This window comes from Paramisgurnus dabryanus, chromosome 22 (assembly GCF_030506205.2).
Source record: "Paramisgurnus dabryanus chromosome 22, PD_genome_1.1, whole genome shotgun sequence".
NCBI classification, from domain to species: Eukaryota; Metazoa; Chordata; class Actinopteri; order Cypriniformes; family Cobitidae; genus Paramisgurnus; species Paramisgurnus dabryanus.
The window spans coordinates 22,226,764-22,250,850 of NC_133358.1; the positions used below are offsets into that span (position 1 = coordinate 22,226,764).

At 36.1% G+C, this 24,087-nt stretch overlaps 3 protein-coding genes across 3 annotated transcripts; 2 read left to right on the top strand and 1 right to left on the bottom strand.

Annotated features, from left to right (window-relative positions):
- Positions 1–3,454: 3,454 nt before the first annotated feature.
- On the bottom strand, positions 3,455–7,626 carry lyz (lysozyme). The gene is made up of 6 exons (XM_065258276.2): positions 7,480–7,626; positions 7,315–7,395; positions 4,322–4,501; positions 4,050–4,205; positions 3,840–3,915; positions 3,455–3,688 (listed from the first exon to the last, which is right to left on the bottom strand). The coding sequence occupies exons 3-6, from the start codon at positions 4,455–4,457 to the stop codon at positions 3,619–3,621; spliced, it is 438 nt and encodes a 145-aa protein (XP_065114348.1). The 5' UTR covers positions 4,458–4,501; positions 7,315–7,395; positions 7,480–7,626; the 3' UTR covers positions 3,455–3,618.
- Positions 7,627–13,319: 5,693 nt separating this feature from the next.
- Positions 13,320–17,573, top strand: LOC135740180 (stomatin). Its single transcript, XM_065258275.1, has 7 exons — positions 13,320–13,788; positions 13,873–13,979; positions 14,315–14,384; positions 14,485–14,567; positions 14,686–14,889; positions 15,034–15,168; positions 17,060–17,573. The coding sequence occupies exons 1-7, from the start codon at positions 13,701–13,703 to the stop codon at positions 17,246–17,248; spliced, it is 876 nt and encodes a 291-aa protein (XP_065114347.1). The 5' UTR covers positions 13,320–13,700; the 3' UTR covers positions 17,249–17,573.
- Positions 17,574–20,823: 3,250 nt separating this feature from the next.
- lipib (lipase, member Ib) lies at positions 20,824–24,059 on the top strand (the record flags this gene model as incomplete). Its single annotated transcript, XM_065259019.2, has 9 exons — positions 20,824–21,207; positions 21,370–21,478; positions 21,568–21,669; positions 21,778–21,867; positions 22,813–22,980; positions 23,089–23,178; positions 23,259–23,367; positions 23,499–23,672; positions 23,910–24,059. Coding segments are annotated over 9 exons (1,302 nt in total), but the record flags the coding sequence as incomplete, so codon positions are not given.
- Positions 24,060–24,087: the final 28 nt, after the last annotated feature.

Consider the following 24,087-nt stretch of genomic DNA (forward strand, 5'->3'; position numbering starts at 1 on the left):
GTTCAAAATATGTTTAAAAGGTCAAAATATGTACCCCTGTTGTTACTGGGGCAGTACCTTTAAAAAGGTCTTAATATGGACTAGGGCTGCACGATTTGGGTAATTTTTCCCATTGCGGTTATTGACACTAATATTGCGATGTGCGATTGCGATTATACTAAATGGTATCAACTTGATGGGTTTTAAGGAAAATCCACACACAGTTTAGTGATAATGTATTGTAAAACTAGAAATGTTTTCGTATTGCCACGTGATGTAGCAACTGCTCAGTGTCAGTAATCCTAAATCCAAAATACCGCCATACAACAGACATAGAGTTTTATTTAGCTACCAGATCACTGTCAACCTCCTCTGCATCCATCTTCGCTCTGGTATAAATGACACAACACACACGTGCATGCCACACGTGCACTGCCTTTTTTGTTCGTTTTTCTTTCTTTTTTTAAACAGCAAGAAAAATCATCAAACAGTTATCAGAAAGTTTGTGTTAAAAGTCCACACATTTATTTATTTAATATAATTGCAACATTTTGCTGTCATATAATCACACAGGCTGACATCACGATTGCGATTGCGATGCGATTAATTGTGCAGCACTAATATGGACCATTAGGTACAGATATGTATACATTTGGTACCAATTTGTAGCTACTAATATGAACTCTTTGGGTCCAAAGCTGTACTTTGTGAATGGGTGCCATCCCAGTTTGAGAGTTTGGTTGCAAAACAACATAACTTAATTTTTAAAAAATCTCATTTTTTGATCGTGCATTCCAATTAATATCAATCAAATGCAGTTGGTTTGTTTGGATTTAAGCCTTCATAACTAAAAAGATACAGCTAACACAACAAAAACATGATAACATATTAATAAACATGATTTGGCAAAAAAATTAAAGGGGCCATGGCATGAAAATCGGACTTTTTCCATGTTTAAGTGCTATAGTTGGGTTCCCAGTGCTTCTATCAACCTAGAAAATTTGAAAAATATCAACCCGGTAACCTTGTTTTGGTAAACCATTCTCTGCAAGCACGTGAAAATTAGGTCATTGAAATTTGGCTCTCCTTATGATGTCATAAGGAGATCTTATTATAATAATACCGCCCCTTAATCTGCACTATCCAACCACGGCACAGCCATTTAGTGCAGAGAGAGAGAGAGAGAGAGAGAGAGAGAGAGAGAGAGAGAGAGAGAGAGAGAGAGAGAATATAATTCACAGCACAATTAAGTTTGAATTGCAACAAACCACCATCATTGTGATCAGTGTTTGCATTTTAAAGGACACACCCAAACGGCACATTTTTGCACACCAAAGTGTCAATATTATCATGCTATAATATATCTATATGGTATTTTAAGCTAAAACTTCATATATGTGCTCTGAGGACACCAAATATTTATTTTACACTTTAAAAAAGTCTTGTGACATGTCCCCTTTAAAAACGTAGTTATCTTGTTTTGGAACCAAACTCTTCATATTTGGACATTTTTTTCTGACAGTGTATAAAATGGCTTATGCGGGATCTTACTGATATGCTTTTAATGCAAATAGTCGTAATCACATAATTCATGTCCTTATCTCATGTTTAACAAAACACCGAAAGCAATTTTGCAAAAAAAAAAAAAAAAAACCGACTCTACATAAGATTCCCACAGGAGATTTGTATTTGCTTATAAGAAACACAGGCAGAAAACTCATGAATACAGAGACAAAGATCTAAATGCTTTTAGGGGTCCAGCTGTTAGGCAGAGATCGAACCATGTGACATATCAACCAGACCGCATTAACACCATAAAGACGTGGTACTTTGTATGCGATTTACCCTGCTCCACAATTAGTGACAGCATAGACTTTAAAGCACACTGCTAATTACAGAGTCAATTAAATGAATCAGTGTTCGGCTCAGACAGGAGAAGTCACGTCACACTTTCAGGATCTGGTAATTATAGATATGACTGTAATCACTAGTCTAGAGACACAGCGTAGAATTAAAGAAAAAAACCCTTTCCTATCGGGGGGGGGGGGGGGCTGGATTTTAGCCTATTAGAGACTTTGTCTGACCAAGATCCAAACACAGATCTTTATTTCTCTCTATTAAAACCGAATACAGCTTGGTAATGACAACAACAGAATGAGGTTTCCTCCTCCTAATGTAAAAGCTGTAAATCTTGACTGCACTGTAAATGTCAAAGCCATCAAATGCTAATCAATGAGGTTACGTATAATGATAATCAGTGTAATTGCATTCAGGTGGGGTTTTGAATATGCATCTTCATATCATAAAGACGTGGTAGCCAATGAGGATGAGAATAACACTTTATATTTGTGACTCTGGACCACAAAACCTTCTTATTAGCACAGGTACAGTACTGTGCAAAAGTCTTAGGCCAACACCACCAGACTTGTTGTTTTAGAAGTTTAAATGTCCATCCATATTTATTTTTAAATCTATTTTATTAAGATAAAAACAGAAAATACATTTATGTACATATACATTTCAGGACTATGTCTTCTTTATGTATCATCAGTGTTTAGTGTGACCTCTCTTGGCACTAAACACATCTTCAGCGTTTTTGAGCAGAATGAAGTAAAAAGACAAATTAGAAATATAGGATTTAATTTTATTTAGGTTTAAGAGATCCTGCAGTTTCCTGCCATTGCTCAAGTGGAAGGGGAGTTTACCCTTAAAACTAAATACTTCAGTTTACATTTTTATACAGTTTTTAATACTGTATTTTCTGGATGTATTCTATTAAAGAGACTGAGAAACAATTATATATGATCACTATAACATTGCAAAAACAACAAATCAAATTCTGGCACAAAAGACTTTTGCACAGTACTGTATTTATAGCAATAGCCAAAAATACATTTTATGCATGGGTCAACATTATCAATAGGATATTATGTAAAGATCATGTTCCTTGAAGATATTTTAAGTTTTCTGTTATAAATATATAAAAACTTTATTTTTGTGAGTGAATGCAGTTGCTAAAGACTTCATTTGGACAACTTTAAAGGTGATTTTCATTTCAGTTTTTCAAATAGTTGTATCTCGGCCAAATATTGTCCTATCCTAACAAACCATACATCAATGTAAAGCTTATTTATTCAGCAGCTTTTAGATGATGATGTAAATCCCAGTTTCAAAACATTGACCCTTATGATTGGTTTTGTGGTGCAGGTTCACATTTGACTGACACCATTAATGAATTATTCCATCGGATTCAAACCCATAAGCGTGGTGCTGCACAGTTACAGCTAACCTTATTGTTTTTGTTCAGCAGCAAAGCTGCCTCAATTCTGACTGAGCTACATGCTTTAATCAGCATCTAATTCAGCCAGAAAAACTATTGGATATAACAAAATTTTTCAACAACGTATATCTTGTTGAATAGTTGTAGTTATATGGTTCATATACAAATGGAAAACATAAAAAGCACAAATGAAACTAGAACTTGGGAAGATGCTTTAATGTACATCTCAAAACTTGTAAAATGCAAGGTTACAAATCCCAATGACAACAATTTAGTTTTGAAAAATCAGCCAAGGGGCAAAAATGCATGTATTACACACTCTGCGGGCATTATAGCAAATTAAGAGGTTTCAGGTCTTGTTAGTGCACATCACAACCTTTCACCCAGCGTTTCATATTACGGCCATTACAATAACTGTCCCAGGTATCCCTGCAGAAACAGATAAAAAACATTCAGTGAAAATGCAAATGCATGAATGCAAGATCAATACAGTTAGATATCAGACAAATGACAAGTAACCTATATTAATGTGATATACTGTATAGATTTTGTCAGCAACATGTATACAATAAATACTTACCATGATTTCAGTCCTCCTGTTTTCACAATTTTCTTTGCACACTCAACCGAAGCTTTCAGGTCATCCTTGAGCAAATCTATCAAGAGAGGAAACATTTACATACAATCAGAACAGAGCAAGTACACAAAAATGTGCTTTATATACAATAAAACCAATCACAAAAAAATGTTTGACTTAGATAAATGTATTTGGCATTATAGATTAAAATACCTGTGCAGGGTATTTTGCACAGGTTCCTTCCATCTGGTGTGCCATCATCACACCATTTAAAACTGTTAATCTGGAAAATCCCATAGTCTTTCCCAGTATCAGCCGAGCGCACTCTGTGGGTCTTGTACTTGCTTTCCCAGTAGGCAGTGCACACATCTGTTGAAATTAAGTGAGGGGTTTACATTTTATTTGTCGATTAATTTAACACAATATTATCAGGTATTTAACAAACACAGAGCTGTGATAATGCGAGAGATCGTAGGTGAACTTACAGTTGCCAAGTGAGAATCCCTCAAAGCCATCCAGTCCCTGATCCTTGAAGATACGGGCAACAGAGCATCGAGATAGTTTGCGGCCCTCACATGAGGACAGCCACATCACACACAAGACCAAGAAAGCCACCCTCATATTTGCACTGATGCTTTGAAAGACAGTGTTTTCAAATCTGCTATCTGAAGAAAAGTTGAGATGCAGGATAGAAGCTTGTGAGAGTATTTATAGGTGAAGTTGAAGGCTTGTGTTGCAAGCTGTTTTCACAAGTGCATGCTGTTGGATTTCCACAGTTGATGGGGTTGCTTCAGTTATGCCTGATGAGGCAATAACTGACTTTGAGATTTTATTAAAATCTGTTTTACTTCTCAAACTGCTTATATACATACTCATATATAAATATATACATACATGCATGAATGTCTGTATATTGCATGAAGTCAGAGGTGTAAATACTTGAGTATTTTTACTTTATTAAAGTATCAACAGTAGGGTGGTCCTTATTTTTCAACTTTTCAAAGTTCATGCTCTCACCCCACCAAAAATGGGATTTTGATTATTAATTAATAGAAGACCTTTTTCAATAATCAAGACCTTTGAAGTTTAACACATTTGCGTATTATGTGATACTTTGTGCTAGCATGTATAATTGTTTTATATACTTAAGGCAGCAATGGACTTATTTGATCATGCTCCATGCAAATAAAACTCCCGTTTTAGTTGTTATATGTCTTTGAAAGCTAGAAAGCTTCAATGTGAATGAAGCACAATAGACAATATGAGACAATGGCTGAAGCAACACGAAGCAAGTCGCTATATGGTTACTCGGATCAGAAGAGACTGAAATAACTGAAACAAAGTTACCCTCAAAGAAGTTTTATATGTGTTGTGTGTTTTTAAATGGTACAGTTTTTGCAAAAATATGTGATTTCGGAAATTTTCAAAGTCTTTGAGCAACCTCTGAATATTGTAGGAACAATTCAAAATTTTGCACAGTGTGTTTTTATTGTTATCCTAACACATTTAGGGGGTGAGAGTTGAACAATAAAAAAATTGACCCATTATAAGGACCACCCTAGGGTCAAATAAATTTTTTTTTATACCTAACAGTACTTAATTTACTCTATTAACGTAACCATTTAAATCTAGTACTGTTTTATGTATACTTTAAATTTGATTTAAATGTATTTAAGTTTTAAAGGTAAAAAACAACTTGTTTTTATGAAATGTAGTCGAGTAAGAAAGTACAGTTTTATGCGTTGGAATGTAGTGAAATTAAAGTTTGCCAAAGAAAAACACTGATAAAATACAGATACTTGAAAATCTTTACTTGAGTAAAGTAAAAAATACTTGAGTACTTTACACCTCTGAATGAAGTCAATAGCAAAGTAGGACATTTTTATGTGTCATTGCCTTTGTTTTTAAAGTAGGCCACATCAACATTAGTTTAGGCCTAATCTTAATTTCACGCCTATTATTAGTAATGGCAAGAAATACACATAATAATGATGATTAGAACATGATTAAGTGTCTCACTTTACCAGTTCTTTCTCGCTTTACTGGTTTTCACCCTGGTTACGATGTACAATTTATATAAAGGAAAACACAGGCCATTGTAAAAAGTGTGTAAAGAACCTCTTAGTCCTAACACATCACCACCCAAACACTAGTATCCTATAACTGCAGCATTATAGAAACATTCAGAGCAAAAATCAGTCATTTATTAAAAAAAAAAAAAACTTGAAAAGTTTCTTAAACTTTTAGGCGTGCGCATTCCTTTACAGCACCCCCAAAAGAAACTTCATGACATAAAACAATCTTAAACTTTATACACTGTAGTGCTGTTAGTTGGTAGCTTTATTTTTCAGATGTTTAATTACAAAGTATTTATAATAAATTAATGTATTTTATATAATGTATTATATAAGCCCCTTGCACCCCCCCTCAATTAGAAAACTACTAAAATATACATCAATAACACCAAAATGTTTTCATTTCGGTTTTGGGAGAGCAAAACCTGTTTTGGTTCAACAGGACACTTCTGTAAAGATGTTGTGACAGTTACAATTTGCAAAACTTGTGCAAAAAACTGCCTCTTAATGCAATACACATTGCAATTAACTGACAACAACTGCTTAGGTTATTGACAGCATAAGATGTGTCAACAGAAAACTCAAACATCTCTGTTATCATAAACACAATCATCACCAAGGCCCTAAGTAAAAAGTACCTATAAGTCCTGTTTGCTCAATTATTAAGTTAAAATATTGGTGTACACCGCATGTGCAAATGCCGTTTTATCATAAAACATTCTTGGAAGTGCCAAGTGTTCAATTATTTAGCTATAGCCCTATTTTATAAGGATTGATTTTAGCAGGAAATACCAAGTCAAAAAATTAAAATGTAACTTTGCTAGATTGTTTGTGAATGTGCTGGCTGACATTTTGAATTTTTTTGCTTTAACTTTTTATTAAATGTAACATTTCATTCATTTACTTGTATTCAATCATATATTTGATGCAAGGTCAGATTGTCAAAACTATAAATGTGCTCATGTGCAGCTCAGTGGTAGACTATTGCAAAAAGTCACACACCTAAAAAAATGTATACATTGTAATGCACTATAAGTTGCTCTGAATAAGAGTGTGTGCAAAATCCATACATGTGGATTTAGCATATTAAAGTAGCCAGCACTGCGGGATAACAATAAAAATTATTTAATCATTTATTTACTGTACCTTGATGTTATTCCAAACATGCATGATTTACTTTCTTTTGCAAATTACATAAGAAGATACATAAAAAATATTGGTAACCAAACATTTTTGACTTTCACGGAGCATAAAACCAGACATTTCTCAAGATATCTTCTTTTGTGTTTCACAGAAGAAAAGACGCATACAGTTTAAATGATCTAAGGGTGAATTAATATCAGAATTTTTATTTTTGGGTTTTATACTATTCCTTTAAATGATATCCCTTTACAACAGTTCACCTCTTATTGACTGACCACCGACCCCTGCTGGATGAAAGTGGAAGTACCATCAAACTTCACAGCATGTTCAACACCAACACCCTGGAGCAACAACAACAGGTTATAAATTACTTAATACCTGACATTTAAATGAATGACAGACTGCATAAAAAAACTGTTACTGACTGTTACTGTCCATGTGCATGACGCTGAATGGGTTATGACTGAGGAATAGTACAGTGCCGATGACCTGTTGGACCAAGTGCTCGGTTTCCAGATCCACAGAAGAAGGAGCCTCTTCAACAATGAGGATTTTAACCCTTGCAAGCATGGCTCTTGCAAACATAGCAGCCTCCTCTGCCCAAGGCTTTAACATAAGAAAGAGAAACAGTTTAGCCATAACAACAGTGTGTTTGTTTTGCCGGTACATAAAGGTTGCTAGAGATGTAACTATATCAGCTACGTACACACCAAATACGGTTATCACTCTTATTGTGAGTGCTTAAAGGAGTAATACAACTAAATATGACAATTCTCATTATTTACTTAGCCCAGATGTACATGAATCTCTATATTGTAATTTATATGTGACGAATCACTCACTAAATAAGCTGAAAATATTAATTGTTTTCTTTTACAAATGTATCATTTTACTTCAGAAGGCATTTGAAGTTATTTGAATTACTTAGGGCACTGTTGTCCGATTCACGTTTTTATATTTCCTTTGTTGTGTAGGTGTGTATTAGTACATGTTAAAAATATGCAAAAGGTACATACCTCAAAGGAAATGATGACGCGAGTTATCTCCAACGTAAATCTCTTTTCTTGGACTACAACAAACACACGGATTGTAGGCAACAGTTTACTTCCTGGGAATGGTGATGTAAACAAGACCGACATTATCATAATTCCTCCCGCTTGGACTCACAGCCAGTAAGTTAACTCCTGTTAACATTGCATTGTGACCGAATCTTTCAAACATGGTAAGGAGTGTCACGTTTCCAGCTGATCGATTCAGATCAATCACAACGTACAGATTAGCTGGCCAATCAGGGAGCTTTTCAAATCGTGCGTTTCAGGAAGAAAGTAAAATCTGGAGCTACAAAAATGCACGGTATGTGGAAAATAATGTGTTTTTTTACCATAAATCACACAAACACATTGTATTATACCAAAATTACAAAATAACATTGTTTTTTAGAAATAAAATAGGTGCATTTTAAATTAGGGCTTGTGAACCCTTTGTGGTTCGCGAGGGAATTACAGGGGATTTGTGAGTTGATGATAAACAATGAATTAATTACAGTTAAATCATAAAATCTAAATAAATAATTTTACTTAATTTAAACGTGGTGACAATTAACCAAATATTGTTGAATTAAGACAAGTTTGGTCATAGTAGTGAACACTGAACGGTTGAGTAACTCCCATTTTCCCTACAAACTGAGAACATTATTTAAAGGCCTGTGCCTTCTAAAAAACAGGCAGTATGTACACGATCAATCTTTCATTAAACCATTAACTACAAAGCTAAAATTAAGTACATTTTGGTGAAATAAAACTTTACATAAATGTGAAATTGACTTGAGGTAACAGATTTACAAGATTTCCCACAGACCTAAAAGCAATGGACGTTGTTCGAACAGGGTGCAGCAACTGATCAGGCAATTCTCGAACTCACTCCTTCAATTGGCGGAGTTCCAGAGACAGCCACACCTGCGTGTCAGTATGATGAATAAATGGGTCCAGGTTGGCCCTCAGGGGACCCGTAAACAGTACAGGAGCCTGAAGCACACAACAAATCATTTCTAAATAACACAATAACCAGATCATGTTTATGGTGGAGACTTGGTTAAGCCAGTTCTGTATTGTGCACAATATTTGATAGCATTCTTTTTACCACACCCATTGAAATAGTTATGTTACCTGTCAGCACTCCTTCCCCTCAAGTCTTCGATTAGTTCTGTTCTGGCTGGATCTAGCAAGTTTCATCTGCTACATATAAATGATTTGCAGATATCTCCTGAGGTTGTGCAGAGACCCACACGGGCAATGTTTATGCCATCAATCAGCCCAGCACCACTGCTGGCCTGCACCACACGATACATACAGTTCAGAAAGTCACCTGTGTTTGCCTTCTGCCTGCTCACATCACCAATCTATGAACACACAAACACACCAGTGATGAGACATTTTGCATTTGGGTTACATTTTTTCACTCACATATGACATTCCTACACTATTTCGTATTTTTAGTCTGGACTCGAGGCACAGAAAATACCATGTTTGTGATCAGAAACCACTTTTTAAAAAACATAAGGTGTCAAAAAGATCTAATCCTAAGTCTAAAACAATGAAAGTCCCCTTCCAAGTGATTTATTTTAATAATTACAGAAGGTGTTTTAAAAAATTATGCAAATCAGGTTTAAAAAAAGTTAATTTTGCTGAAAGGTGACTACTTTGCATCCATGCATGCACTGATAATAAAATATGTAATGAAATTAGATGCTAATTTAGAACAATGAGGTTTTTACAATCATCACATGTTAAATAAAACGCAACACTTAAAGGGGACATATCATGAAAATCTGACTTTTTCCATGTTTAAGTGCTATAATTGGGTCCCCAGTACGTATATCAACCTAGAAAATGTGAAAAAGATCAACGTTTTGTAAACCATTCTCTGAAAGCATGTGGAAAAAATAGGTCATTGAAATTGGGCTCCCGTTGTGATGTCAGAAGGGGAAAACACTGCCTCTTAACCTACACTATTAAACCACGGCACTGCCATTTAGTGCAGAGATCAACTCATTTGCATTTTAAAGGATAGACACAAAATCTGCACTTTTTGCTCACACCTACAAAGTGGCAATTTTAACATGCTATAATAAATTATCTATATGTTTTTTTTTAGCTAGTACTTCACATGTACGTGTACTCTGGGGACACCAAAGATTTATTTGACATCTTACAAAAGTCTTGTAAATATCCCCTTTAATATCTTCTCTTCTTTTGAAACGGTAATATTAAGACCCTGCAAAGCATCGGATTTAAGTCAATAGGCGGTCTGTGGATAAAGAGACCATAAAGTGATTTAATGCATTTCCAAGAGATTATTCCGTATAAGATTCAATAACATTTAACAAATCATTATGTCATTTTGGCATTTGCTAGACAATGACTTTGGCAGTTGTGGGTTAAGGGTGGGGTGATGTAACCATGCAAACACAAAAATATCCTAAAATAGTCTTATGTTACCCTGTACCTCCTTCTCCATTTTGGCAAGTTCACAAAGTCTTTAAAGTAGTCTCATCATGCCAGTGCGGATATCTGATACAGCCTGATCTAAGCACAGATCAAAGACAGAACAACAAGACTCAAGCCCAGCTGAGTTTCAAGCAGGACCAAACTAACCAAGAAGACCAGAATCCTGCAGTAGCAGGTAACTGTAATGCAAGCCAACTGCATACAGTATTAATTCTGGTCGTAAAGCATTTCAATCAAGTAGTCGAGTAAAAACTTTAGTGCAGAGCAGAAACAAAGATTTCTAAAATAGGATTCTATTGATGTGGGGGCACAAAAATAAATGAATACTATAAAAAAAACTTGTCATACAATTATACATTTCAGTCAGTGATGCATTTGCGTTCAAATGGCGCCCCCTATAGGAATAGTCTCATAACAGCAAAATTGTAAAGGTGCTTTAGCCTTTATATAAGCAGCATTTATAACCTTTCTGTGGTGCTGCTGTTGTACTTGACCAGCAGGTTTTAATTCAAGGCTGTGCTTCACCTTCTTTGGCCTAGAAAGTGTAACATTGACAAACTCCTAAGAAGAGACTGAAGCATCATGTGTATCATTTTCATGGGGTCTGAGAAATGAGAGTAGCCTTACATTTAATAACCTTGCAGAAGTCCTAGCAGTGCGTATGTGTACTGCACACACGCTCAGGTATATCAGGGAGGACGCTGCCACCGAGTGCCAGCTGAAAGCCTTCAGATACAGCCTGCATAATTCTCCACCGCCACCTTGAAGTTTTAAAACCACATCAATACAACTTGAGAAACATTTTACAGCACAAAATTAATCCTAGATCTTTTAAAAGGCATTTTAACTTTAACATACTTTTTGGAATAGATTGTGATCTTTTTCATCATGAGAGCAAGAGATCTGCTGTACTTTCTTAATATTTTCCCCAATATTGTTTAAGTGTCATAACGTGGGTCTAGGATTATCATTTGCCATTTGGTTTTCTCAAACAATAACATTTATAAATTTTTAGGCTACCTGAACTGTTCAAATTGGGGCAACTGAATGCATTAAAGGTGCATCTGCATTGCAAACCACAGACAGGGTGGAGAAACAAGACGATACTTGTTGATGTTGTCACTACAAGTTAATGAATGTTGAATACAAACAGCAGGACTGGATCTCTATGGGTCACTCTATGTTCCAGACGCAGTATCGTTAAATGACAGAGACATAATGTACCTTAACTCACGCACACACCTTTCAACAGTGGAAATTATACTGTCTTGTTATGCATGTAGAGCCATGTAAGCACATCAAGCATTTACCAAAATTTGCATCAGGCCTGAGGTGAGGTACAATCATTCTCTCATATTTGGAGTCATCATTGAAATAATGAAATTCTTTAACAGACTTTCCAAGTTATAAGACTACAAACGGCAAGCACACATATAAATAACTAATAAATTATCTGTCGAACTGCTTCTAGGAATGTTCAGGCAGATGCTCTTACATTGAACCGGAGCAAGAATGACACCAAAGATTATGGATATTTGCCTTCTTATTTAATGCCATTCCAGCCTCTATGGAAACATTCATGGCGAGACTCAGTAAAGTCCACAGTATTAGTAAGGGTAATTTAATATTTCCACTTCAACCAACCTGCATGCATTGGACTGGTTTCCCTATGCTGCCTTATTTTGGTGATGCAAAGAAATAGGAGGGTGTGTGAACCATGGTGGACAGAAGAAACAGCTTTCAACATACAAGGGTCATTTTGATAGCATTACATTTCTAACAAAGTTTTTATTAAAAAAAAGTTATTTGTGTTTGCAAAGGAAATGAGAAAATGCACTGCCTACTACCTTCCTGAAGAGGGCACCAGCAATTACTGCCTGCCTGTTGTTACCCCACAGACACATTTACAAGCGCCTTTAAATCTCTCTTTAAAATATGAAATATCATCATTCAGATACAGAAGTTAATACCTGAGGGTCAAATGATACAGGGAGGATCAGTCAACAGTCTCAGAAGGACAATTTTGATCAAGGGTGTACGAAAAGTCATAGAGGAGCGAATAACCGTAACGTTATACAAATCAAACAGTGCCTCTCTCCCATAATCCTCCAGGTCTGCCCAAACGCTCTTATTTAAAAAAATTAGAAGTGTGCGCTGCAAAATGTGTCAGTAAAAGGTCTTACCTCAATTTAATGAGACTTTAAAAGGCCAATGACAGCCTGTATTTTCTCGAGGCACTCCACAAGTTCCGTTACATGCATCAAAGTACCGCGAGAGCGATTCACTAAATATGAATTCGAAAAGTTCTCGCGGTTTTTTGATGTCATACGCCGATCAGCCTGCTCGGCCCTTACAGCAAAAAGAACACACCTAATAACTGTGTAGAGGGGAACAATATAGATATAACATAGAGTGGACATTGTTAAACTTGCTGGCGTGGTTCACGCGTTACTTATGCTCTTTTAAGTTTCGCAATAATCAAAGCACACATGTACACACAAATCGCATCATTAAATAGTAGAGCGTGCAGGGAGAGCCCCAGCCAATTGAAAAGACGCGGGTGACTGGGGGCGTGTTTCACAGCTGTCAACTTTTGATAAGATTAATATTATTTCTAAATAAAAACAATTATAAAAAATAAAAGACTAAAGAGGATGACAAATATAACGTGACAAAACCTTGGCAGTAGCATTTCATATAATTATAATTACTATTTCATATTCTCTCTCATCTGTGCTGGGTTCCAGACTTCCAGACAACACAACAAAACCGGAAAAACGTCCAAATTCAGTAACATTTACAGTATTAAGTAACATTAAAACACTGATACAAATTATTTAGTAACATCTTCAAGAGTTTAGTAATTAAAAGAGCGCCGTTCCAGACATCACTTCCTGGATAAGGTGGGAAAAGTTGTCGGTAACGACGTAGCTTAAGCCAATAAGCAAACAAGGGATTGGGTTTCTGGTTTAACACAAGCTCGTTTTGTTGCTTAGTAACGTGCCGCTCAAAGTTTCTCGTTATGCCTTCTGTAAAAAGGGGCGGTGTTTGAGACCTTATTTAATTCATCATATCTCACTAAATATCTCGCAGTACATTTTGAGACTGTTAAACGACCAAGAAAGACTAGAATCTCTATAATGATGTCTTCTCACGGTGAGATGTCACTTAACAAAATTGGACCTGCAACAAATGAAGAGACTGACACAAATAACATTAACCAGTCAGGTAATTCCTCGCATATTTCTTTAAAGTTCATTTTACATATGTATATATTAAGAAGACTAACCTCATACCTTTGGATGACATCAGATGAAGATCATCCCAGCAGCTCTGGGTTTTGTGGACACTTTCTTTCTTTCTTTTCATTCCTTCTTATTCTTCTTACATTTCCGGTCTCCGTGTGGGGTTGTATGAAGGTAAGATCATTTCTTAATATTGATATAAGGGTATTTATCTAGTACTTTATTCTATGTTTAATATGTTTTGACATACAAATTAGTGACAAACATTAACATATTGAGAATCACTTATGTTCAGTGAAATGACATACCCGGGATACATATTTGAAAATCAATTCCTAGATATATAAATTAATAGTTGATTTTGTAAAGAACTCAATCATTTAATGCAAACAGGCAAGTATGTTGATATAGTTTTAATTTAATATAATATAATTAAAATCAAATCAAATTATGCTGATCAGATCAAACCATAATATGTTACTTTTTATCTCCCTTCCTTTTCTTAAAAGATTGTCCAGGAATATGAAAGAGCTGTAATTTTTCGTTTGGGACGACTCCTTGGAGGTGCTAAAGGACCTGGTAAATATTGTTTAGGGACTATTTTACCTATATTTGAAGTAACATATGTTTGTTTTAGTCCACTGAAGGACAAATTGTTTATAATATTTATTTATTAAAGGTTTGTTTTGGATTAATCCATGTGTGGATACATTCCAAAAGGTTGATCTGAGGACAGTGTCTTTTGACATTCCACCTCAAGAAGTGAGCAATCGAACTTAAAGATCCCAAAAATCTCAAGTCTTGTTAAAAATTATTTTGTCGTTACTCTCTAATAAGGTAACATATACCCAATTTCTAAATAAAAAAAAAATCTCCTCAGGTGCTGACCAAAGACTCAGTGACTATCTTGGTGGATGCTGTGGTCTACTACAGAATCTTTAATCCAACTGTTTCTATAACCAAAGTAGAGAACGCAAATCAGGCCACACAGATGCTGGCACAGACCACTTTACGAAACATGCTGGGTACTAAGAGCCTGGCAGACATCTTAAAAGACCGTGAGGAGATGTCAGAACAGATGGAGGTAAGATAAAACCATGTAAACAGTTCTGAGCATTTACTTGTCAAATTTTATGCCCTATAGAGCCAGTATTAATTCATTTTCATTTTCAATCATTAAATACTATGTGATGAAATCTTCTTTAGCTTTTAATCCTTTTCCTAACAGGCTGTGCTTTATGCTGCATCAAAAAATTGGGGTATTAAAGTGGAAAGGGTAGAGCTTAAGGATGTCAAACTGCCCCCATCTCTGCAGAGAGCAATGGCAGCTGAAGCAGAGGCAACCAGAGAGGCACGGGCCAAGGTGGGTGTCTGGACACAAACAGACTGTTACATGTTTCTGTCTGTCTATTTTGAGAAGTTTGCCAAGTGTAGGCTTATCAGCTTTTCAGCTTTGTGGGGTTTCTGATGAGAAACGGCGCTCTCTGCTTGGAGGTTGAACTCCTGCAGACCCCTCACATGCTGAATCCTGCTCATTTCCATAACAAGACCTGCAGACCTTTGTTTTATTGTTATTGGATAACCTACAGGATATTACTTTTTTTCTCCCATTTCAAACAAATAGATAAACCAAATACAATTTTGCTTAAATTACTTGATGACTTTTTTCATTTTAATGAAATTAATTCTGAATGGTTGTGTTGCTTATGTTTACATGATTTCTTCTAAAGATAATAATGCACACTGTCAGGGCCGGTGCTAGCTATAGGCAGAGTAGGCAAATGCCTAGGGCCTCAAGCTTGGAAGGGGGGCCGCCATAACTGCTAAGTCCATGGCTGCGTCCGAAACAGCATACTGTATAGTAGGTACTGAATAAGATGAAGTTCCTACTTACTTGCCGTTAAAACAGTAGTTACTGTATAGTATGAATCCTGGTAGTATGAATGAGATTCGGACGTACTACATCCGCCATGTTGCTACATCACATGACATACGTCGTCATTACGTCATGTCATTCCAGCGCGAAAACAGCCGCATGCCTCTTCTTCTTCGTTGGATTACTCCTCTGCCTGGCCATCATGGGATAGTGAAGTGTCCATCATATAAACACTACAAAATCTAACCGGAAGTAGTAGGTCATCCGGGTACTTTTCACATACTGTTTTTCGAATACTATGTATTCGGACATACTACTCTCCTCGCCTACTGCATTTCACGTACTATATAGTATGAAGTAGGTGGTTTACAAATCACTACTGACAGCATTAAACAAAGTTTTAAGGTGAGTTCAACTTTATGCGGCACCGGCACTGCAAGAATTAAGTTTGTATTTAAAAAAGTTTGTATTTAAAGTCGAACAGCAAACAAAACTGGCGTTACCTAAAGTAAACTGTCTGTATATCTTGTAAGTCCTCTACACTTTATTTTAGTTTTCAAATTTTATTTAAGGTTCTTTATAAAAAGGTATTGCAATAGTCTGATAGATAACTTTATACTGTATATTGGTTAAGTAAGAGGGAAATTCTTCTTTATACCAAGTTAAAATAAAAAAACAATAAAAGTTTTCTAGGAGGTGTTCACCTGTAATTTTTTTACCGTTAGGGTTTTTGCAATGTACTGTTGTCTTTTTAATTTTACTCTTTGGAGAAAGCAAAACTGTTATCCTGTGTTATCCCAAAAAGGTGGTGTTTTTAATAAATGTGACTGCCCATAAAATTTTCAACACATGTGGTTTTGCATAATTTCTAATTACATTTTAGCATAAAGTTAACCAATTGTTGATAAAACTTAATAAAAAGTAAAAGTAATGGGGAAAAAAATGTTTATTAGTAGTGCTAATCTGATTTCTTACGCAGTAGAAAAACACGTTCTCACATTATTCTGAAAATTAGAGGGGTCTGAGGGGCCTCCAACATAAATTTTGCCTAGGGCCTCCAAATATCTAGAACCGGCCCTGCACACATCGTATGGCATATTGTTGACTGGAAACTGAAGTGTATGCTCTCGCACTATGGTACAATGCAGTGGAAAAACAAACTGTATTAGTTTAAATGGAAAAATACACTAATTAGAAGCATAAGCCGACTGCAAATTATCAACCTGTTTGTGTGAAAAGTGAATGGAAATTTAATTCAGCCGTACAGTGAACGTGTGTTGCCTTTGTAATTTGAGCACATTGAATTCTGTACACAAGCTCAAAGGGGACTTTGCTGGACTCATCTGTATTAATAACGTGTGTTTTCTTTCTTGAACAGGTGATAGCAGCAGAGGGAGAAATGAATGCCTCACGTGCTCTGAAGGAGGCGGCAAATGTCATGTCAGAGTCTCCATCAGCCCTCCAGCTACGCTATATGCAGACACTTACGGAGATCGCTTCAGAAAAAAACTCGACTGTGGTCTTCCCTGTTCCTGTGGATCTCATCTCTCATTTCATGAGGAGGTGACCTCATACCTATAGGCTGACTTAATTATGATTAATACAAGGGAACACACTGATAAAAAAAATCGTATATCGTAAGTGTTAGTTGCTGTTGAATAAAAGTGTATAAATATTATTTTTACTACTTTTAAACTTATTTAACAAAAAATGTAAATGCTATGAAAATGTAATCTAACCTATGTAAATTCAATATATTTAATAACAAATAATATTCTGCACTATTTGTAGGTCAGTAATCAAATAAGTAATTTTAACTCTTCATAAGTACTTGGCCTTAAATATCTCACAGTCTACCTCTAAACTGATTTTGCTTGGATAAGTTTTTATATTGTCAGAGTAATCCTGTTATGAATGTATCAAAATAAAACAGAAGTGTATTAAAGAAATTGTTATAATTTATGTGTGACATACTTCATAAGAGCTAAATGAACGTATGTAAAATTACAGAATTTTATTTTTATTTTTGTATTATGGAAAATTTCTGTACATTTATTGCGCCCATTATTTTACTGTATTTTTCCGGCACCCCAGCTGCCGGAATTTTACTGTTTTTTTTACAGAATTTTTTTACAGTGGTCTAGCACCCATGTGAGGCTGCTGTGCATGTGTTCTTTTTTTTTTCAACATTCCAATATTATCCATGAAACTTTAGGATTTATGTGGCAAGAATTCTTATGGTTTGCAGAGTGCAGTAAAAGGAGCATTATGAAAGTGTGTCTGTACGGTCAGAAACAGATTAGATGCCAGATTACAGTAACACTACTAAACTGTCAATCCATTCCCGCATTCGATGCAGTAAATCCAATTATAGGTCTCAATGATCAAAGCTTCCTGAGCACACTTTTTCCAGTAAGGGACCGGTAAAATAACAGCAAGTCTTTTCAGTCTTTTTTAATTATCTTGTATCTTATAATTCTGACTATGTGCATTGCACACTGGACATAACAGCATGTTTTTATGCTTTTGTCTCTGTAGGTTACGAGAACATTTATCAATTTCACTAGGAAAACATTTAATCAGTGTGTGTTCCTTGCAGATTGAACCCATGACCTTTTGTGCTGTTATTCAATTCTTAATAAATTGACATAGGCACACCAAAGCTCCAAAGATATCAAAAACTTTATTAATTAAAAGACTTTCGATTGACATGTGACATTTCGAGTACACAGGCTCTTCAACAGAATAATATACATCACACACCAATCAAATTTCTTTTATATTTTTGGTGCTTTGGTGTGCCGACGTATACATCTCTAATAGTGGAATATTCACATCTGATTATTCTAGTATTTTTAACAACACATAGCAGATCATTGTTATAGTTGGAGTGGAACATATTAGCTTAAATGAGTCAACTTTAATCGGGTGATCTGATTTGACCTGCTGGAGGACTAAACCAGACATCAGCTAGCCTAATTTATACGGGATCACTTTCTACTTTCCATACAATATCATATTTTCCCATCTTTGGCACAAAGTAACCACTGAATATTCAAATTAGTGGTCATCAAATATTCGACTGAATCTTAGAAAAAAAGGTTTCAAGGCACTCAGAATGGATGCGCATAGCTGCTATTCCTGTACCCTGGCTCATTGCTTTTCTGTTGACTACAGTTTAAAATGGGAATGATCCTCAGTCTTTAAATGCACAAAATTGCTGTTCAGTTTGTGGGTATTATGAAAATTAATACATGTATAGCTCACAGAGTATATGCTACAGTGAACCACAACTGTTGCTTGGTTTGCTATAAATATCTCTGTTAAAGTGGCTCTCTCCCAAAAGTTTGTAAAGAGAACCACACCTCGTGTATAAGTCTCTTTTGATGTGGATCAGAAAAACTTAAGGGCAGAAAATGTCTAAAAGGAGATATAATCAACCAGAAGCATTTAAATGAAAGTGTATATACGGAATATACTGTACTGATTTCAAATTTACTCTTTGTATACAGCTTTAGTACTAACCTAAATTCACATCGTTTTAATGTCCATTGGCATTTTACCTTTGAAGAGGATTAATGTCAAATACATGATATAATTATAATAATCATGTTGTACCACTGAATTACAATCTAATACCATTACTTTATCATCATGTTACCATTACAATATATTGTTTCTCTCATCTTTGTCCTGATTTAAATATTTCTTCTATGCTCTTCTGGAAAAAAAGCTGCTTACTGACCACACAGCCATACTAACCACAGAGTTAACAAGCTGTGATCTCTTCCAATCTCCTTAACTCCGCCTATTACCCATCATCCATTGCTCTCTTTCTTTACTACAGACACTTATTTCTCAGTATAATCAAAATCCCTGGTGTCTCTTCATCTACCTCTCCATCACCTCCGGAGCATGAGGATGTTACTGTGGTGTTTCTTTGGTTTGGTGAGCATCTTTATGCTTTGTAAAGGTAAGATGGGTCTATATCCAATAGACTTTGCAGGTTTAATTTGGTTGTCTCATACATTGACTGCCCTGGCCTGTTAAACTTTTTTTTGGGGGGGGGACTTTTTTAAAAAATATGTGAAAAGTGTGAAGAAAACAAACAAATTAACCAGGGATGTTTAACTATACTTAAATATAATAATATACTGCTAATAATAATAATAATATTTATATATAATAATGATAATATAATAATGTAATAATGAATAATAACTGAACCTTTATTTTGTATTTTGTAACATATAATGCACGCTGGTCAATGGTCATGCATAAGCTTGTAAACGAGGAACATATTTAAATTATTTTGAAAATAAGAGGTTGATTTTAAGGTAAAACATTATTTGAACATGTGGGTCACTGGGACCACAAACATGGAAACAGTCAATAACAACACAATCTGTGGGATTATACTGTATACATTATATTAACAAATGTTATTTCAGCGACCTTTGTAATCAGTAATTCGTGCAGATGGCAGACGTAAAACAAGAAAAGAGGTCAGGGGTCAGACCATAGTATATAGAGGAGGAAGAAGGGGGACGGCAGGTAACGTAGGAACATTTGGAGCAGGATGATCTGCTTTTTATAGAAGCATGATCCTATTGTGGCTGGTACGTGTATGCCAATTACAGCACAGATCACCTCCAGGATCTGAAATTTCCAATGCAAAAACTCATTTTCTTAAAAACAATGTCAGGTGGACAACTCAAAGATCTGACGGAAGATCCAATAAGAGGTTTTGCAGGTTGATAGATGAGAGGGATGTAAATCTTAATCTAAAATTATGACTGCAGTCTTATATAAGACATATCGGTCAAATATTTTATAATAGCTAAATATTTTTAAATACAAATTGTTCAGCCAAAACCATCAATCTAAAGAGACTAAAATAAATTATAAAATGTCATACTTAATATTATATAATTACTGGCAACCTTTTGCATTCATGCAATTGGCAGGCAATAGTGATACACAGTGCATTCAATGTATACATTTTTATTGGTGTGCATGTTACCTGGAAATCGAACCCAAAAATTTTGCACTGCTAATGCAAAGCACTTTAGAGCTGCAGGATCACCTATACATCCACAAACACAGATTTAAAATGCAAGCACCGTAACTTAATTTCTTTTGTCATTAGGTCAGGACAGTGAATGTGACAACTTCACCGATCTGAATTTCCACGAATCGTTCATTGGGACCAGTCTGTACGTGCGGCTGCTTCTCTACACCCGTGCCAACCTCGACTGTGGTCATGAGATGCCCCACCATAACCTCACTCTAGAGCCCCTGTTTGATGCAAGCAGACCAACAACCTTTGTCATTCATGGCTACAGACCCACAGGCGCACCACCTATCTGGATCGACCACATCGCACATCTGCTAGCAGCACAGGAGGATATGAACATACTAGTCGTGGACTGGAACAGAGGGGCCGCAAATGTCAACTACTTCACAGCTGTGGCCAACTCACATCGCACAGCTGCCAATATCACAGGCTTCATAGAGAGCATGGAGGTGAGACCCCATACATCTAACGTATACATAAGTGTTGTATTCATACCAATAAAATGCATTGATTAAAAGTCACTTTGGATAAAAGTGTACATCAAATGCATAAATGTAAAGTATTGCTAAGTACAGTTATGCATAAATGTGATGATTATCGTGTTTGTTTAGAAAGAGGGAGCATCTCTCGACTCCATCCATCTGATTGGGGTCAGCCTGGGTGCACATGTGGCTGGTTTTATAGGGGCAATGCTAGGAGGAAGAGTGGGCAGAATCACAGGTGAGACTTTTGAAACTAAAAATAGCATCTGTGATGAGTTAATCTTGCTCACTAAATGTTCTTTACCACATTGGCATGGATAACACTAGGTCTAGACCCAGCTGGGCCAATGTTTGCAGGAGTTTCCCCTGAGGAACGTCTTGATCCAACTGATGCCCAGTTTGTTGATGTGCTTCACACAGATATGAATTGTACGTATTAAAGATTTTTTTATACAGCTTTGACCAGAATGTAATACAGACTGCCTGACATATCCCAAAATATATCCTTATACTCCCATGTTCTGTTTCCCATGACAGCATTTGGCCTCAGAGGAACTCATGGTCATATTGATTTCTATGCCAATGGAGGATTAGATCAGCCGGGCTGTCCCAAAACAATCTTCTCAGGTGAGTATATCACAAGATTTGGCAGACTTTGGCATGTAGAATCTAATGTAGATCCAATAAGGCACTGAAGGCTCTAAATAAACCTTAAGGAAAGCTTACGGTCTCACAAACTAAATTAACATTTTATGCATTTGGCAGACACTTTTATCAAAAGCGACAATGTATGCTTTACAACTCTGATGATCAATTATATAAATACCAGGGTTCCCACACCTCAGTTAACTTCAAATTCAAGGACCTTTCAAGGACTTTCCAGGTCCAATACCCTCAAATTCAAGGACTAAATGTAAGGACACATTTCAAGTAAGAGCAAGGTTACATCGTGTTACCTTTTAAGATACATTGTTACAGTTCCCTTTCGAGGGAACTCGCGCTGCATCACTGTGGTAATACTTTGGGGACGCCTCCAGGGGTAAGTGTGTCTGAATGTGTACATCAAATTCAACCAATGGTGAGGCTGAACGACAAAGACAGGGTGACGCGGGAGCCAGGAAGTATATCGCTATCTGAGATATTGCCAAAGACACATTACAGGGATGCAGGAACTATGGCAAGGGAGACGCAGCGTCTCATTCCCATCTCAGGCAACAACAGTTACATAATCCAAGGCGTTTTCATGTGTCAAACACAGTTGTGCAAAAAAGCATTTTGGTATGAATCAACATTCGCATACAGAAGATATAAGCATTTAAAGTGAATAGTTTAGCATGTGTGCTTAAAAAGTCTAGAATTTTTATGATATTATCCTACACTACACTATCCTTTTTATGTATGTATATTTTCAAAAACTTCTCTGGGCCTTGAATCCCCCCCAGATTCACACATTTTTAAGGATTTCAAGCACCCGTGGGAACCCTGAAATACTTAATACAAGTTGTCATATCTATGTAATCTACACAATGGGACTGTGTTAAGGTCTGATATCATCTGCTCTCTTCTCCACAGGGAAATCATATTTTGTTTGTGATCACCAGAGGTCTGTTTTTCTGTACCTGTGTGCTTTGAATCACACCTGTAATCTCATGGCATACCCATGTTCCTCCTACACGGACTTCCTCAATGGCCAGTGTTTGCAATGCGAGACCTTCAAACCAGCTTCCTGTCCTGTTTTAGGTAAAAGCAACATCTTTAATAAATAGCCTCAGACTCATTTACACATTTGAATATTTTAGAAACACCACAATACCATCAAATGCTGTAACAGTAACTTATCATCTTCAGGTTATAACATGAGTCAATGGAGGGATACACTCCTGAGCTTGGGGCAAACGAGAGTTTTTTTCTCAACTACGGCAGAAGTCCCCTACAGCAGTGAGTTAACAGGACTACAATAGCGCATAGCAGAACAGTTTTTTTAAAGACAGTTTGAGTGATATTGTAATTTTTTACAGAGACAAGCTACAGAGTGGACATTGTAACCTGGAACCAGTTTTTACGCTGGGGGGTGGTAACACTTCGACTGCACAATGGAAAAAATGTAATAGAGTCCAGGATAGACCAGTAAGTGAATCTAACTGGTGAAACTTTCACCTGTTTCTGTTAGTAAAACGAATAATTTGGATAAAAGCATCTGCCAAATGCATAAATGTAAAAAAGCTCATAAATAACTGTTGCTGACTGTTTTTACACAGCAGGCTTATGCGCTTCGAGCAGTATACATCCACACGACTACTGGCCCAGTTTGATGAGGATCTATACCCAGTTCAGAAAATCTCTTTACGGATCGCCACTGGGAATGTTATAGGACCACGTTATAAAATAAGGCTGCTCCGAATTCGTATAACACCGTTGGAAAAACCGGAAAGGTAAATAACTACACTCCATAAACTACACCAAAACTTTAAGTACTATATAGCACCCATGTAGAACCATAAGTGGTTCCCCTATGATTACGAGCAAGTTAACCCCTTTTAGTGCTATTCAGCACCATTTTTTTTTAGTGTGTAGTGTAATGGTAATAATTACAATAACAAATGCTGCATCCTGAATTATTTTATGTAATGCTAACAATAATATTGTTATCTGTTTTTTGTCCACAACAGGCCACTGATGTGTCGATATGACATTATTTTGGAGGAGAATGCTGAGGTGTCCTTTAAACCACTACCCTGTAACTAACTTCACCTGTAAGAAATTACCTTGAAAAGCTTGTCTGCTTATTCAGGGTGGGCCAACAGACTAATAAAACACAAATAAACAAACAGTATACATAAAAATTTA

Excerpts from the sequence above, each read along its gene's own strand:
- lyz (XM_065258276.2), bottom strand. The coding sequence starts at position 4,457 with ATGAGGGTGGCTTTCTTGGTCTTGTGTGTGATGTGGCTGTCCTCATGT. Across the intron at positions 4,206-4,321 it reads GGGATTCTCACTTGGCAACT|ATGTGTGCACTGCCTACTGG; the intron begins GTAAGTTCACCT and ends TAATTTCAACAG. Across the intron at positions 3,916-4,049 it reads GTGCAAAATACCCTGCACAG|ATTTGCTCAAGGATGACCTG; the intron begins GTATTTTAATCT and ends CTCTCTTGATAG.
- LOC135740180 (XM_065258275.1), top strand. The coding sequence starts at position 13,701 with ATGATGTCTTCTCACGGTGAGATGTCACTTAACAAAATTGGACCTGCA. Across the intron at positions 14,385-14,484 it reads TGGAGGTGCTAAAGGACCTG|GTTTGTTTTGGATTAATCCA; the intron begins GTAAATATTGTT and ends TATTTATTAAAG. Across the intron at positions 14,890-15,033 it reads AGATGTCAGAACAGATGGAG|GCTGTGCTTTATGCTGCATC; the intron begins GTAAGATAAAAC and ends TTTTCCTAACAG.